General features: G+C 40.3%; 1 protein-coding gene and 1 non-coding gene across 2 annotated transcripts; one reads left to right on the top strand and one right to left on the bottom strand.

Annotated features, from left to right (window-relative positions):
• Positions 1-999: 999 nt before the first annotated feature.
• LOC136424410 (uncharacterized) lies at positions 1,000-16,182 on the bottom strand. Its single transcript, XM_066413003.1, has 7 exons — positions 15,856-16,182; positions 9,089-9,243; positions 6,178-6,337; positions 5,490-5,616; positions 3,668-3,789; positions 2,913-3,056; positions 1,000-2,463 (listed from the first exon to the last, which is right to left on the bottom strand). The coding sequence occupies exons 1-7, from the start codon at positions 16,001-16,003 to the stop codon at positions 2,168-2,170; spliced, it is 1,152 nt and encodes a 383-aa protein (XP_066269100.1). The 5' UTR covers positions 16,004-16,182; the 3' UTR covers positions 1,000-2,167.
• On the top strand, positions 4,922-4,994 carry Trnaa-agc (transfer RNA alanine (anticodon AGC)). The gene has a single exon. It is a non-coding gene; the product is annotated as a tRNA-Ala (tRNA).
• Positions 16,183-17,008: the final 826 nt, after the last annotated feature.

Here is a 17,008-nt window from a genome sequence, read left to right as displayed (position 1 = left end):
TTCTGGTAGGTTTTATGGACAGTACTCTAACACAACTTACGATTTTTCACCCAATATCTTCTTGGAAATTAGTCTAGTGAATGAATAAATTACGGTTATAGGCCCTTCAAGCTTATGTTGTTCATATTTGTGTTTCGCTAAGGGCTTTTTTCTCTTCTTCCTTCCTTCCTTCCTTCCTTCCTTCCTTCCTTCCTTCCTTCCTTCCTTCCTTCCTTCCTTCCTTCCTTCCTTCCTTCCTTCCTTCCTTCCTTCCTTCCTTCCTTCCTTCCTTCCTTCCTTCCTTCCTTCCTTCCTTCCTTCCTTCCTTCCTTCTTTTTTCTTTATTTCTCGACCCCCCTCTCCCTCACCCATTGATACTAGTATGTGATTAAGGGCGAATGACAAAAAAGAAATAGTTTAGAAAATGAGGCTTTTGGTAAGTTTTGAGTATCCGTCATATGGTAGACACATTTTTTTCAAGAAAAGTGCTTCGACGTGTGTCAATACTAAATAATGTCATTTGTGATACTGCGAATATTTAGACTTGTGCTTTCGGTGTTGTGCTGGTAAAAACGTATGCTTTAAAGAAAGGCACAGAGAAAGAATATTTAAGACACCACTATAACACTGATTTGAAATCATAGAAAATTTGTAAAAGAAAAAAATGTTTCTTTATAGAGCTTTCTGATTTCTCTTTTCATAAATATTCATTTCCTTTTTCTTTTACAATTATGAGGGTTTTTTTACCTAGATGTTATGGCCACTTATACAACGTTTGGCGAATAAACAATTTTTAACCGAACGACCAACCAAGAAACCCGTCCACCAAGCAACCAAGCAACCATGCAACCAATCAACCAACCAATCAATCAACCAACCAAGAAACCCATCCACCAACCAACCAATCAACCAACCAACCAATCAACCAACCAACCAACCAACCAACTTACCAACCAATCACCCAACCAACCAACCAACCAACCAATCCATATAAAGTTGCACAAAATGAGTTAAAAAGAATATGTTATATACTCGGTATCTTTATTTCAACACACACAACAAAAACATTTAGTTGATATAAAACATGACATAACATCTGGATAGACCTAAAGTACTAGTACACAGACATATATACCCTAATGACTTGTTTTCCACAAATGATATATACAACGTACAAAAATACCAAAATACACATGATATGTTCATAACTAATTTTCCACTATGGATTCAATTTTGTTTAATGCAATCCGAGGAATTTACAACAGCTTTTATAACGATGGACTAATATCCATTCTCCCAGGATAGCTGCAATCTTTAGGTCAGACAATTTCTTGCAATACATAAGTACGTGCTAGTTGTAGCTCCTTTCAGCGTCACAAGAGGGCGTGCTTGTATTGTTTACATGCCGGATCTGTATTCAGTCAGAGGTATTCTAGTTTCAGAATTGATGGCTTATTTTCCAATTGTACAAAACAGGCACTCTGTTATATCCTAGGGGATATCATGTCTAAAAATGAAATATTTACTTTACTTCATACAACTGTCTTCTACATTCTAGTCGGTTAACCCACAATACTTATCAGTCCGGAAAACATCTTTTATAATTAATTTGCTGTTCAGTAAAAGTTGGATAGTATAGAATAAGCAGTTGTTGAGAAATCTACCCTCGGTTCTTGTTTTTTGTGGATTCGTAATTGGTTTTAACCCTCGTCCTGCTGGATTTCCAGAGCAAAAATATGCTCCCACTGCTGAAGTGCCCAGACACCTTTGAAACAAAGGGTACTAGTTTATTCTGCTCATTTTTAGTTACTTCGCTTTACAACAACCGCGAGGGTGCAACATATACGTCCACTCCGCGTTATATGTACATGTACTTGCAATTAGCCTTCGGGCAGGAATTTGCAATAAACTTTCTCTGAAAATACCCTCAACCCGACAATTGTAAAGGATAGCATACAGAACAAGCATGTTCAAACCGACAATTGTCAGGATCAGCATGACAAGGTATTTCGAATTCGTGGTGACAATTCACGCCAATCATCTCTGAACAGAGACGAGGGACGGTATGGGCTTTGTGGCACGTTTGAAAAATCGCTGGCGTCAGTAATATTTTGTTGTCGTTAAAAACAGCCTACGTATCTACGACATACACATAACTTTGTACATATATCTACCAGTAGAGAGAATTTCAGTTCGCTTCCACTGACATAGCAACGCCTGAATCTGGTGTCTGGACTTGTCGTTTCTCAAACCCTTTCCTATAACCCGAAGCTCCTCCCTTGACTGGATGCAGCGATCGGGACCGAGTGGGCCCGAAGTACCCTCCGGTTTCTGCCGACGCCGACCGATTGGACCCGACGTGGACTCCGGTGTCTGCCGAAGCTGTCCGACTCGGGCCCGAACTGTTTTCGCTTCTGACGGCGCTTCTTCTGCCGTTTGATCGTCCGTCTGTGATCTCACTCTTGTCCAAACTGACATCTTCTTCTACAAGGTGCATGAAAAACAAGCCACCATTACGTAAAAGGAAAACAAAACAAACAAACAAACAAACAACGTATTTGAAACTTTAAGGGACATCATTCCCCTAAGAAAAGTGTCATAGATTCTTAGTGGTAGCTTGAAACTTTTGGTCGGGAGTAATCTAGAAAAAGCACACACTTTGACACAAATGAATATGAAAAAAACAAGATGGGCATCGTTGTGCTACGCTTATACAAATGAATAAATAATGGTGTAATATCACTCATTATGATGTACAATGATGGTTTTGTAATGTCTTAGTAATTATCAATTGCATATAATGTATTTCATATCAGCTGAGCATGCGTATTGGCAATTTCCTGTCGCCATTTTGTACGTCATTCTGAAGCAACCAAACATTTTCAAGGCTGTTTTTGTTGTGCCTTTAACCTTAAGTGAACTGGATTTTTTACCTGTCATGACGCTGTCGGCGACCTCTGACCCAGGCACCTTGGTGTGGACAGTGGTTTTGACCACGGGGATGTCCGCAGCGGTCAGTTCGGACGTCTCACTCTCTCCCTCCTGCGGCATGGTCACTCTCAACGCCTCCACACCATCTACGTGGGAAAAATTTCAAACATAGATATGTTTGTTATCAATATTGCACAAGGTACATACTGACTCATGAATCATTGTCGTCCGAGAAAGTAGCTAGCCAATTATGTCACAACCTTCGGTCAACAATCAACGTGATTGGCTGAGAACGTCCACTTCAACAATAGGAGGGGGGGTATCTAATTGGCTAACATTTGGCCAGCGCTAATGCAGCGAAAATAACGGAAAGTAGACTGTGCCATTGCTTGATATACAAATGTAGACATGTGACAGAACTAGATGATGATAAAAGGTCACAGAAAGCTGTTTTGAGGAGGTTCATGGTTCGGACTGCGCATGCGGGGGAAATGCATTGCTGGTACCCCTAACTTGCAAACAGGACCATACTATACGATGTTTATATCTTAGGGGCATACTAGGGGCACCTTTTACACATTGCTCACAATGCATTTCGCTACGCATGCGCAGTTGGGTACATGAACCCTCTTATAACTGACTACTTTCCAAGTCGAAACATATCCTGGATTAAGTCAGTATATTTTAACCAACCAACATGGCGGATGTAGGATTACGTCATAATCACGTGATTGCAAACACTTGTAGTTGGACTCACTTGCAACGTATCCCAGGTTGAGTCTGTAGAGTGAGTTGACCAACTCGTCCAGGAGTCTCTCCGCGTCCGTGCGGCAGTCCATCCAGCGGATCAGGCAGTGCACCAGACGGTGAGACCCCAGCCTAAGAAGACAGAAAGACAGACCATTAGCCTTTATTCACGGGACATATTGAGAGGCCATGTTGATTCAATTATATGGACGCCATCCTCTGAGGACCCCAAAAACTGCTGTGAGCGTGCGAGTACAAAAAAAGTTTGGTAAAAGTTGCCTTCATTTTGAAATTTACGTGGTGAGCTCGATGAAGGATAAACAAAAGTAAACACACAGAGTATAGTATACCAAAATGCAGATTCTTCATTTTGTTCTTTCAAATCATCTTCGTTGACTTTGGAATTGACTTTGGCATTGTACGAAATTAGTATCCATTTTTCGAAATATATATTTTTTTGCCATTGAAAGCACAGATATTCTCATTTTAGAGCTGCTTTTTACGATTTGCAGTATGGCCGAAAGCGTTTTTTTTAAACAGACTAAAATTCATGCGCACTGATGTCATCCATGTGATTAAATCAAAATGGCCTAATGTTGCGAACCTTCGTCCGATGCTGTAACCTAGTGGGTAGAGTGCTCGCGTCGTCGCGGGTTAGGATTCACCAAAGAGTAATACCCTCGACAGAGACGGGACCGAGACCGACTTTCGGTAACCTTTGACCCGTTGCTGAGGTCACACTTACGGTCACGTGACATAGGCTTCGGGTCATTTCAACTTTGGAGGTATCAGAGGACTTATCGAAAGCTTGTTGGTAACCGAATCACTTTTGTGTGGGGAATCCTCTGTCGAAAACTACTGGATCTGATATAGTGTACGCGGTGCCCAGGAAAGGGACCATGGCAAATGTTTTGGCCCCGCGAGGACAATTTTGTAATCTCCTTCAATTCCAATAAATGGTAAAACAGAATCGTAACCACTCACGAACCCATCAAGTTTTCAGATAAGTGTAGGGAAAACTTTGAATGGGACTCGAAATTCGTTGTAGTCTTATCTTAAATTTATTTGCATTCTTGAAAGACAAATATGGCAGTAATTGATATAATGGTGATATTCAATAAGTGTCAACAGATGTATTTAACGTCCCAAAACGCTTGAAGCCAGCTGCGAATTCGAATATGGCGGCGGACAGTGGTGGACGCATTGACGGTCACGTGAAGGAGCTCTACTTAGGGCTTGTTTATTTCAGTGTATGTCGTGAACAGGGGATGTAGCTCAGATGGTAGAGCGCTCGCTTAGCATGCGAGAGGTACGGGGATCGATACCCTGCATCTCCAGATCCTTTTTTATTTATCTAACATTTTGCATTTTTATCTTTAGGGTATTGTACCTTTTTGAATATGAAATAGAATATGGACTTTTAAGCCGATGCACGGATTGAACTGCGCATGTGCAGTTAGATTCATTGTGGTTACTTTGTCAAAAGTGAAGACCCCTAATTTGTATATAGTAGCATGCTAATACATTTGCATGTGTCCAGACGTGTTTATTTATGTCTCAGGGGCCCTCACCTTCGACATTTTATCCACAATGCATCTCACCGCGAATGCTCAGTTTAAACATTGAACTGACTTATTGTATTTGCAGCTACTAATTAATTCATTAATTCTATTATTTTAATCTTTAAAACATCTGGGTAGCCCTTACAGCAATAGATATTGTTGATTTCCAAGGGAACCCGGAGCTTCGAACATAGGAAAATCGGTACATAGATCACGCAACATAAATTGATCTAACTTATTAATTAATTAACTCTAATGTCAGTTACTGACCTGTTCTCCCGTTTGCACGACTCGATCACTCGCACGGGAACGCCCAAGTCTCGCGGCAACGCGGCCCACCCGAGAGGTCTCGCGAGAGCCACGTGATATGACACGATCTTGAAGATGTCTATGAGATCTGCAGTGAAGAAGAAAAAAAACGGTGAAATTGAATTAAAACTTATCAGATAAAGTTGATACATGACCTTAGTCGAACCTTTACTAGATGTGAATATAAACTTCGACATGATAGATACATGAAATATTCATTTATATTCATTCATCTATATTTATTTATAATTATCAATTTGTATCTAAAGGAATGTCTTCGCAGATCTTGATCGACCATACTGTCCCAAAGTCTACTTAAATACATATGATAAGTGAATTTGACATTCAAAACATTTTTGATTTTACAAAAAGAAGGAAGTACGTGTACTAGATTATGAAACTCATACAAATGTTAAGTTAAAACGAGCATAGTCCAAAGACCAACAGTGTTAAGACTCACTGATTTGATATGGACCTCTTTCCCAGTTCTTACTCTTTGACTTTACCATGCATTTTTTTTTACTCCGTAAAAGGGAGTTCCACTTAATTCTTTCTTTTTTTTATAGGGGGGGGGGGCGGTTTGTTCCATGACCTGGCCCTCAAAATGAAGTGAAAGTTACTAGTATATATAACCAGAATGTTGATTTACCTGACATGTTTTCCCCTATCGTACCCTCCAATAGTTCTGCCAGGTACCCCTGGTGAGCCCCACAGCGGGATCGCAGCCCGTCACAGAACGCCTTGAAGGCGCGGTCTCCCTTCAACTTCAGTATGTGGAGGAAGGCTGCGTTCACAGCAAACTCAGAACTCTGGAAAACACAGAAGATTTTGTTGCAACATATTTATTTGGGCTACAGAAATATGAGATAAAGTTTATCTATCTATTTCTGATGAATGAACATTCCCCACCCCACCTTAAAGTTCACACATTGGAATTGGCTTTCTGATTTATTTATAGAATATATGATATTTCTTTCTCGCCGCTGTGCACAATAATCGTTAGGTAGGTAGGTAGTCGACGTGCTTACGTGTGACGTGTTTACGTGCGACGTACACCGTCGGGGTTATACCGCCCCTTGCGGGGTGACATACCCTTAGATTCGCTGGCTGATACAAGACGGGGATGCGCCAGGTCTCCCGTCCGGGTGAATGGTGTAAATCACTATATGGCTGATACGAGATGGAGGTTCGCCAGGCTTCCATCCGGGTGATTTGTAGTGAATCACCAACTCCAGACAGAAGGATTTGGACCTTCGCATACCGGGGCTTGCCCCTACTCTTTTTCGAAAGGCGTGGTGGGTTCTTTTACGTGCGCGGGGTGTGGCTCTCCCTAAACACGGGACCTCCATTTAATGTCATATCCGAGCTATAATCGTTACTAAAACTAAGAACCCACTTTTCTCGTCATATAGCACCATGTTGCTTTTATGTTAGTTAAAAAAATCACTAGAAAATAAGAATGTGTCATTATTTTCTAAACCTTATCTAATTTAATGCCAATCGCATGGATGTGCTTTCTTGTTTGGTGTCTTACTTTCTAAATTTCTCTACTTTTAAGATCTGTAGATAACGAAGTCTGTCTGACGTTTTTTCTTAAGATATCCAAACTTATCCGTATATTTTCAACTTCAACCCAGCCAGCGGTGTTTAAAATAGATCAATCTTTAAAGGTTTCAAAGGTGATTCTCAGTGTTTTAAAACTCCTAATTGTTACAATCAACCGAAGACCGATGAAATATTTGTAACCAATTTTGTCATAAGTTGCAAAAGCAAGAATGTTTTTGGCAACAGGTGAATAAAGTAAACAAATAAAGCGTTGCCCCCTTCGGTTGGTGCAACATAAGCGTTTGTTGACATAACCAACCCTTAGTACACGAATGTAAACAAAACAAAATCTCTCTTCTGTACCCCACGACCTATCCCTAACCCGTGTAAACCAATCTTTTATGTGGACTGTAAAAATGATACAATAACAATAAAACGCTACACAATCGACCAATAAACAAAGAGCGTAAGGTTTAAACACCTGCTACGCTCAGCGAAGTAAACAACACAATCGTCTGGACAAAGTTTTCCTACTAAAACCGCAATTTTCACAGCTTCTATTTGGAAATAAACTGGTTTAATTGACTGCAAATATTTGTATGTTTGTTACTGTGGTGGGGAGAGGAATTGTGATCCAAAATGTGACACCGAACAAGCAACAGATGCGTTCAAAAATAGATCACGGCGTGTATCTAATACTTCTTGTCTTGATGTACACTCAATGGTTTCTTTCAACATGGTGTTTACCGTTAAGAGCCAAAGTGGGACAACACAGATTTGGGACCAGATATGCTTTTGTTGAAAAACTGGAGCTGCGCCGTCACAAAAGATCTGCTAATCTAGCGTGGCAAGTGATATGCATCAAAGCCTCAAATTGACGCATTCGCAACATTGAAATCTAGTAGAATATTTTTTCCTCACTTATTAGTAAGATACAAAGCAGAAATTGCACTCATTTTATAGTGTAAGTTTTACATATTCTACATGAATGTAGCTTTTTCTGTTCGTATGGTTTAACCATTATCATTAAGTTTTAAAAAGATGTGTCCTAAATAAAAATGAGGGCACACAAACACGGCTGTCTGAAAGATACACGTACTTATGGAACGCCCTCCCCAAGGTAGTATCAATTTAGGGTGTATTTTCTTAAGGTACTCTTTGTATCGTTCCACTCTACAGCTAATGGCTTAAGGGATTACGTTTTGTGTGATCTAACTCTTTGATCAAACGGACCGTTCCAATATTGAATGTATCAAATGATGATGAGTGATACAGACTACTTAGTGAGTAAGCGGCGAGGTAATACAGTAGGGACGGGCAGGAAAATGGGTGCTTTGTGTATTAGTGCGCCTCCTGTCAATGGTACTGACTGAAGCTACGACTGAGGGGATTATCTAGTCTACGCCTATCTTCCCTGTGGGGATATCTTATTATAATCCCGCGGCATATAGCTTGGAAAATGCAAAGATTTTTGGCGACGCCTCAGAGCAAGAGCCTGTGAGGAAGTTGTAATCTAAAAACACCAAACTTACCTCACATGGAGTTTGATCTATTTCAAACTGATGTAGATATGGAGATATCTTAATTTCTTCCCAGCAGCGATTCAAAAAAGATATTTGGCATATTCTTATTTTTATCTAAGAATGTATATTTCGGCTGATAAGATCCTGTGCCATAGTACTTAAAGGAGTTTAACTGAAATTCGTACAAACATGTAATTTAGCAACCTCCAAAAAATTTATGATTGTCGTCGACTACACAAAATTTCTGTCACTCTTGTTATGTTCACCCTTGTATTGATTAGATCAAACTATCACACTCAAAGCCATAGCTTATTGTTTAACACTGCTAGCAGGTAAACTACCTCGCTTGGCATTAGTTTGGAAATGTGTTTGTAGCATTAACTTTCAGTTCTGAAGATTTCTACCCCAACTTTTTATGTGTGACGGCTTCGTCTTGGAAGTTGAGGACTTTCCTCCCGATACGGATTTTCATAATGCAGATTTGTAACTCACCTTTCTATGTAGTATGACGGCTTCGTCTTGGAAGTTGAGAACTTTCCTCCCGATAAGGAAGCTGAAGAGTCTAGAAGGCTTGAGTGTGTTGAGTTCCCTCACCAGTGTGCTATGGTGGCGGAGGAGGATGGCCTGATGCTCTACACTCATGGGGTCTGCAAATTCAATATAAACAAGAGCCTTAAAGGTGTCCTAAAGAAAAACTCGTCTTGCTTTGTGTTCTTTCATATCTTGGCCTTCTTATTGTGCTTAACCGCCCTCATCTATGCCAAAAATACTCACCATTAAAGATGTATGTTTGCACATAGGGAATACATGGGTAGGGTCTGCAAGGGTTTAGTGAGTATCATATTGTTTAAAAAAAAGACACCTTGTGTAATTCACCACAAGCAGAATTCTGTAAAAAAATCGGCTGATTATGTATTCATTGATACATAATGTAGTGGAAAATAACACCACCTTCTGGAGTTTAGGACTCCTTTAAAACACAATTCTCCATGAAGTAATTATGGTGTTTGCTGTGTTGCTAAGGTGTTTGATACCCTCTTTATCTACCGACATACCAAATTTTTGATGAATCCATAAAATTATTGATTTATAGGTGCGAAGACACAGACCCAGAAGTCGAGAAAGTGACTTTGAACTCTACAATTCTCTAAAGATAGGGGTGTTTTCTGAAATATTATTTTCCCTAAAAACTTCTTCGGTGTAAAAAAAGAGTTCACCATCTCGCGAATACAAGCAGACGACATGCCAAATTACATACTTATGCAGCAAAGGGATTGTCACTTATATCTGCAAACGTGCGCACAACCCTATTTACAATACTCCATAAGGAGGTGACCCTTCTTCCCGCATGTAAAACATATTAAAGGCAAAGATTGCCCTTTTGAGGCTATGGGACAGCTACTTTAAATTTCTACAGCTAACTAAGAACTTTCGACACTCCAGATTTAAAAGGATTTATGGCATCTGAAAAATCTAAAGACATATTGGAAATGATGCGATACGTAGTAATACACGTTCTCTCAAATCAAAAACATATTCCTATCGATGTATGACATTTGTGAAAAAGAGAAGGTTTGAAGTTACTAGATTCTAAAAAAGATTGTTTAAAGTTGATAAGACTTTCCATATTCTCATCGCCTAAACGAAGAGACAGACTTACCGTCCATTGCTATAGCTGTTCACAGACTGATATAATCTACTGGATGGACGCCTGAACATTTATACCCCATTATCCGCCACACTGGACATGTATTCAAAACATCTTTACCGTATCTTATATCTAACTTCTTAAGACATCCACCAAGTATCTCTTAAAGGAGTTCAAAGGGCATCAAAGGTTTGGCGATGTTTGTTTTTCCCAGATGCACACTCCTGACTCGACCCCCAGCTAAGAAAAAGGCGCGGATTAAAATTCTGTAAGAAGGACTCTAATCTTATATAGGTCGCTTACGTGTATCATGTGGCATGATGGTCTTTTAGTTAGGGTTATTAACTCGCTATAGCTTTAATACTTAAAGCATTATATCTGATAATTACCGACATGAAGAATGGAGGTATAGTTTTCGCGTCTGTGTGTCCGTCTGTTTGTGTTCGTGTGTTTCCGGATTTTGCAGCAAGCATAACTAAAGAACCTTTGGCTGGATTACGATGCTGTTTGGTACGTAGTTAGGTCTTGGGTTGACAAAGGTCAAGGTTGATTTTGGGCCCCCTGGTATGTGAACTTGGTACTGCAGCAGAACTTCCGGCTTTGTATGTTTTGTCCTGGACGTGCTATGGTCTTCATTTTTTAGTGGTAGGTAGCTTGTGATGTAAGGAAGAAGTGCTCTAGGTTTGGGCCCCCTAGCAGCTTGCTCTGGAACTGCAGGGGATATTTTTGAGTCTGTTCTAAGTACGCTAAACGATCACGTTTGATCCAGCACAAACTGATGGCATTCGTAGAATTGCTATTCAAATGTCGTACAAAATTGAGCTGTCTTGTTACCGAAAAGACTGTCTTTAATCTTTGTCGGCGGTTGGTCTTGTCTCAATCCGCTTGTAAATTCTACGACATGAAAATTGCATACGACCACATACGACGACTGTAACCTCGCCAATACAGTGAGTGATTCACAAGAAAAACAACCTTGACACTTTTCGTTGGCAACGTCGGCATGTTTGTTTTCTTAGCAAACCTTTCCACCATGCTACGCAATGTTTCATGTAACAGTGATACTACCCGTTGACATTCTCTTTGTATATGTATGTGCTTTAAAGTTGTGTATATTTAAAAAAGACTTAGTGAGTGTTGGACAAGTTGGAAAACAATCAAAATCGATTGTGTCTGTTCTTAATTGTGGTAATGATTAGATGGACGGGGTATTTTAGTGGATATGACCGTAGTTGACACAGAAATTTTGTCTTTACATCAACACCATCAATTGTTTTCCTTTTGAACTCAACCCACCCTAAACGTCGTCTTTGTTTAGCGAACATGAAAGAGGCAGCATAGAAAAGTTGACGGTCTTATATTCGCGGCGGTTCACCGAAGTTTACATCACTAACAAAGGTCTGTAACCTCCATTGATCGCAAACGTTTACTTTCACAACATTGCAAGTGGAAAAGAAAATATGCTTTAGGATTAGAATGTGTAGCTTTGTTGTGAGGGCATATAGAGAGTGAAAGAAACTGTATACATTAGGTCTGTGTGGCTAGTACATGTACCTGTAACGGTGAAATTGTTTAGGTACAGGATTGGTCTAGACCTAAACAGCAAATGTACATGTAGTTGTATCTGTAGATTGTTTTTGTAAAGGTCCGGACTTGACGGTAGATTTTTTTTCAATTGTTTCTTATAAACTAAAACATTAGCGGATACCATTTCTTTTAAGATTGAGGATATGTCCGTCATTGCAAAGTTGACCATTTCAACAATCTAGCAATTGAAAACTTTGAAAACTTATTGAAATTAATATTCTCGTTTTGAGATGACAAACATGCAAATTTCCTACATGAAAACAAAGCTGAGAATTTGAGCCTTAAAAGACCATTGGCTACATGTATAACTTAACAAACAAATTAATAAACAAACTTCTTTAGCGTAAGGTACATATCCGAACCTGTACCTAAACCCCTGTACCCGTCTCTACATTTTAAGGTACGCAGCCCGAGAATAGAAAACAACAAAGAGGAATAATTTTACAACAGTTGGCAGTGCTTCCCCTTCAAATGAGTCATAACACCCCCTCCCTACTCCAACAAACCCCCTTTCCGTCACTTTCTACACAATACGGTAAAGTCAACCAGACCGTTTCCTTAGTCGCAACGCCCTTTTCAACCCGTAACAAATACATCGGGGGCCGATTGTACTTTCTAACTGAGCCACGAAACAGGGCAAGTATTTGGTGACAATTAGTGCCAGCTAAGCCCTGTTATCGCCTTATAATGACTTACTAATAGCTATAATTAATAGAGCTGTTTACATCTTTTGACAGTGCAGTTGAAAAAAATTCTCAAGGTCATTTAAAGTAAACACAGTGATGTCAGTACCTCTATTTGGATTGTTAAAGTGGTAACTCGTTTCTTTGAATTCGTCCCTTTGGTTGACCTGACAAAATCACGCTTATATCAGCCCTTTAACGGGAGGATGCCACAAAAAGCCCCCTCAGTGAGATATTGGATAACACAGGCTACCTTGGGCTAATGTTAGCTCGGAACTAAGATCTGTCCTTGTATAGCACTGTCCTGTCAGACTTTTATTAGTCAATAAAGGTTTCAAATATGAGAAAATTTCCATTCATTTTGATAGTTTTTCTGTTAGTCTGTTTTACTACAAGGGAAGGAAATTAAGAGTGAGTGAGAGCTAAGAAATTGTACATAAGAGCCCTGTCACATTCGTCTTACGATAGTCATACGACCGCAAACGGCATTCTTGTGAAAGTCGTGCGGATGTCGTACAATCTCTTTAGTTCTCTTGTCACAGAAGATGGCTGTCTTGGATAGTTGTTAGCGAATAGATAATTCTGTTTCAGCCAGCTTGAAAATTCTTCGACATCAAAATCGTACGACAACCTATGACGAATGCGACCTCGCCGAAAGTGTGCGAGCAGAATGTAACTGTGACAGCGCTCATTCTGCTTGCTATGCTTTTACCGTTAAGGGCACATAACGTCAAACGACGTGATCCGAAACGTGTTTCCGGAGTTTGCAAAAAGAGAGAGACAATATTTGAGCACTTAAGGAAAGCTACACCTTACGACAGAACTCTTACATAAATGTATCGAAGGTCAAGTGCGGAAGTATTCTGACAATTGGTTAAGTCACGAATGCAAATGGAAGTACCAATCCCTAACTTTTTTCCAGGTACATGGCTCTGGTATACAGCACACCAAGTCTATCTAGATTGAGGAGAATAACAATTGGCCGTACCCCTAGCTACCTCCACTTAGTCATATCCCTCTCTTTCCTCCAACTCGCCCCATTTTCCGCCACTTTCTACACAATACGGCAAAAACAACCGAGCCGCAAGTCGCAGGGCCCTTTTCAAATCGTAACAAATACACCAGGATGAGATTGTATTTTTTAACCGAGCCGCGAAACAGGGCAAGTATTTGGTGACAATTAGTGGGAGATGATCTGTTTACATCTTTTGACAGTTAAGAAAAAAGAATAGAGGTACTAGAGAAAATGTCCAAGGGTATTTCAAGTACGCTCGGTAAATTTTCAGACTACGACTCGAGTTTTGAATTAGTCTCTACCAGACTAACCGCGCCGGCTATAGGGAGAACATTTGCCGGGGGACCTTGGCCATGGAGGGTTTCATTCGCAGGCAAAGGATTACGTATTTGACCCTCTCTCTGTAGCCGACTCCATACATACAATTGACTCTGTTTGGCCAATTTCTACTATTTTCCCAGCGATCCGCGGAGCCTGGTAGAGGCTAGTTTTGAATGGGTGCCTTGGACTAGCGTTACGTTAGACTTCGAAAATTTAGGATTCCAGGTAAGGTAAGGTAATTAAGATTAAAAGTGGGCGACTCTAGACTTAGAACGAAGCATGACGATTTTTCACCAGCTACTATACTGCAATGCAGCTTCGATACGGCTCGCATTTTCAGCTAAGTACACCGGGACACTCATATTCTTCTCTATGAGTGTGTTGGGTTCTTTTAAGCTGCCTCATACACGGGGCATCCGGCTTTACGTCCCCATCCAAAAGAACGACGTGACTCGTTTTCAGTTGCGCCAAGACCCGGGCGTGAACCCTAGCCGCTGGCTCCACTTTAAGAAATACACGGTTCTTAAAATCCTGCCTTAAAGATAACAGCAATATATTCATGTGTCTCCATGTGTGCTATAGACACAAAACAGATTTCTTAGATGAACAGTTTTAGAATAGGTAACCTATCAGTAGCTAGAATACGGCAGCCCCCTTGTTTGGTACTTCTGTACCTTGAACCTCTTATAGAGAAGTAATTCTACCGCAAACTAAAAATAGAGGGTCGCTTAGAAGGTTTAAACAATGTTGGGCACTGTAGTGAATAGAAAGGGATACGTTTGGTTCGTATTTATCATTGATAAGATCGCCCAGGTGGGAATGGCTGACGGACACTTGAACTATAGAACGTCTAAACCTCATTAAAAACTCATGGCGCTGTAGATACGACGTAGATAGACACAAACATTATCGATAAGGATATGTCCAAAACGGGTTGTCTAAAATATTGATTAGATTATCAACTAGTTGATAATTTGATTCGTTAGATACTAAAAATTGGAACGGTACATGTATCAGAACAAAAATATACGCGGCACTTTACAGTTTGTAGCAAAAGAAATTCACATTTTTTCTCCTACATATTTCTATAGCACAAAAATTTAGAGATTTAGTCCTAAAATCGTGCGCTGTACGATTCCACATCGCCATTCTAAATTTAATAAATACGTTTGTGTCCCAAATGAATAAATATACTTGTGAATTCATAACACAGATGAAATTTGTAGCTACATGTATGAACTGTTCCTGTATAACAACCACCGGCAGTGTTTAATTCCAAAACGTTTATAGTCAAAGAAATTTTTAAAAATGAGAAAATTAATATTTTCATTTCCTGCGATAGTTCTTTTTGTTTGACGCCTAGAGGGAATAAATGGCGGCTAAGTGCGAAAGAATTGTACATAAGGGCCCTGTTGAATTTGTCCTACGATCATCGTACGATTGCAAACCGAAGACATTCTTAGGATATCTTGTCGTGTCGTACGGAATCTTTAGCCGGCTTGTTAGTACGGAAAGGGCTGTCTTAGATGCTTGTCGGCGGTTGGTTCTGTCAGTCTGTTTGAAAAGTCTTCGACATAAAAATCGTGCGACAAACTAGGACGACTCAGTGTCCACGCCGTCAGTAAGCGTACCAGCAGTATGTGACTGTGACTAGTCTTTTCATAGCACCGTTAAGGTAACATGCCATCATTCTACGTGACCCAAAAATACGTGTTTCCGGACTTCGAAAGAAGAACAGAGATATATGAGCACTTCACAAAAACTGCAAACACTTATCTTTCACAACAAAACTCACACATAACTTCAGTGTGTCGAACAGTCGAAGGGTGTATGTGAAAATATTCCGAAAATCAAATGACCAGTTTTACCAAATGGAAAACCATTTAGGTGGCACACCACATGTTATAGACAACGACTTCTGAAGAGCCTAGAGCATACTCACGAAACGACGAGTCACTAGCGGTACGTAGAAATAAAAGGATTATTTTGTATCAGGTATACTCACGATGTACGACCCATTCTATGAAAGGAAGATGTTCGAAGTCGTGTTGGTGGAGGTCGTCCATTTTCGTGGAGTACAGCAAGTACCGAAGTCTGTCCTGCGCTCGGACGTATGTCCGACGAGTCCCGGGCGACACCCCTAAATGCAACATCGTCACTTTCCGTAGATCCTCGGGGATGAAATGTTTTGTCTTCGGGTTTGAACGCCGACGGAGATAGACAGGTATTTGCCCAGATCTGACAGGTTCTGAGGAGTTGCAGGCCTGGGTAGTGGGGCTTATTTACATAAACACGCGGCCTTAGAAACCAGCGGTGAAGGGTGAAAGGGGCTTCTTGTCTTGTAAGGAACCTACCATTATTGCCTCCTTTAGGTGTTTACAGGTGACTACAAATTGTATGTTCCGTCTTAAAAAGTAAAATTCTACGTCAGCAAGATGACAAACTTTGTTAATTCGATCATTTCATTAACAAGGTTTTTCGACAAAAAGTAAATGGTTGTTGTTTGGTATGGAACATTTTTATGTCATAATTGTACGGCCCCCTTTTTGACAGTGGACTCTGTCCTGTACGAGGGGTAGGGGGTATTTGACACCGGGCGACCCTCGTCATCTGGAGGAGAACAATGCAAACAATGTAACACCGGGCGTACAAAGGTAGCGATACGGGGTTTTATGTTACTTGCTTACGTGGTTTTGTGTTCAGAGGACGCTAGATGCCTTCGTTGCTTCGATACGGATCTGGGGAGGGGGGGGTTGCCACTAGGGGTTATGACTGGAGGAAACGCAGCAGAAAATTTGTTAGTTTTCATTCCAAGTCTGGCGAGAGTTAGAATGGTTTAACGAATTACGGGATAATCTTACTCCCCCGCGGCCTACTCCAGGACAATTTCACGGCATGTTAGCATGAAGGGATATAATTGAAGCTTGTGGTGACATTTAATATCGGCAGCCTTTGTGGAAGAAAAAACAAAACGACTTTTAGTGGTATACACGAAACTAAAGTAGGAGGACGTACTCAAGGACTAGCGGTCTAGATGGACAGTGCATTTCTGTACATCGTAAAAGACGTACAATTGAATATTGAAATACTGCTTTACTTAATCATACCAGGAAATGTATACGTACTTAAGGTTTATTACGAAACTCTCAAGTAGAGTA

This window comes from Branchiostoma lanceolatum, chromosome 18 (assembly GCF_035083965.1).
Source record: "Branchiostoma lanceolatum isolate klBraLanc5 chromosome 18, klBraLanc5.hap2, whole genome shotgun sequence".
In the NCBI taxonomy this organism is placed as follows: domain Eukaryota; kingdom Metazoa; phylum Chordata; class Leptocardii; order Amphioxiformes; family Branchiostomatidae; genus Branchiostoma; species Branchiostoma lanceolatum.
This window is presented reverse-complemented; position numbering and strand designations above follow the sequence as displayed.

Bases quoted from the DNA above. Each gene is read 5' to 3' on its own strand.
- LOC136424410 (XM_066413003.1), bottom strand. From the start codon at position 16,003: ATGTTGCATTTAGGGGTGTCGCCCGGGACTCGTCGGACATACGTCCGA. The intron at 9,244-15,855 runs GTGAGTATACCT...TTGAATTTGCAG, and splicing joins CATAGAATGGGTCGTACATC to ACCCCATGAGTGTAGAGCAT. The intron at 2,464-2,912 runs GTAAAAAATCCA...TGCACCTTGTAG, and splicing joins CGCCGACAGCGTCATGACAG to AAGAAGATGTCAGTTTGGAC.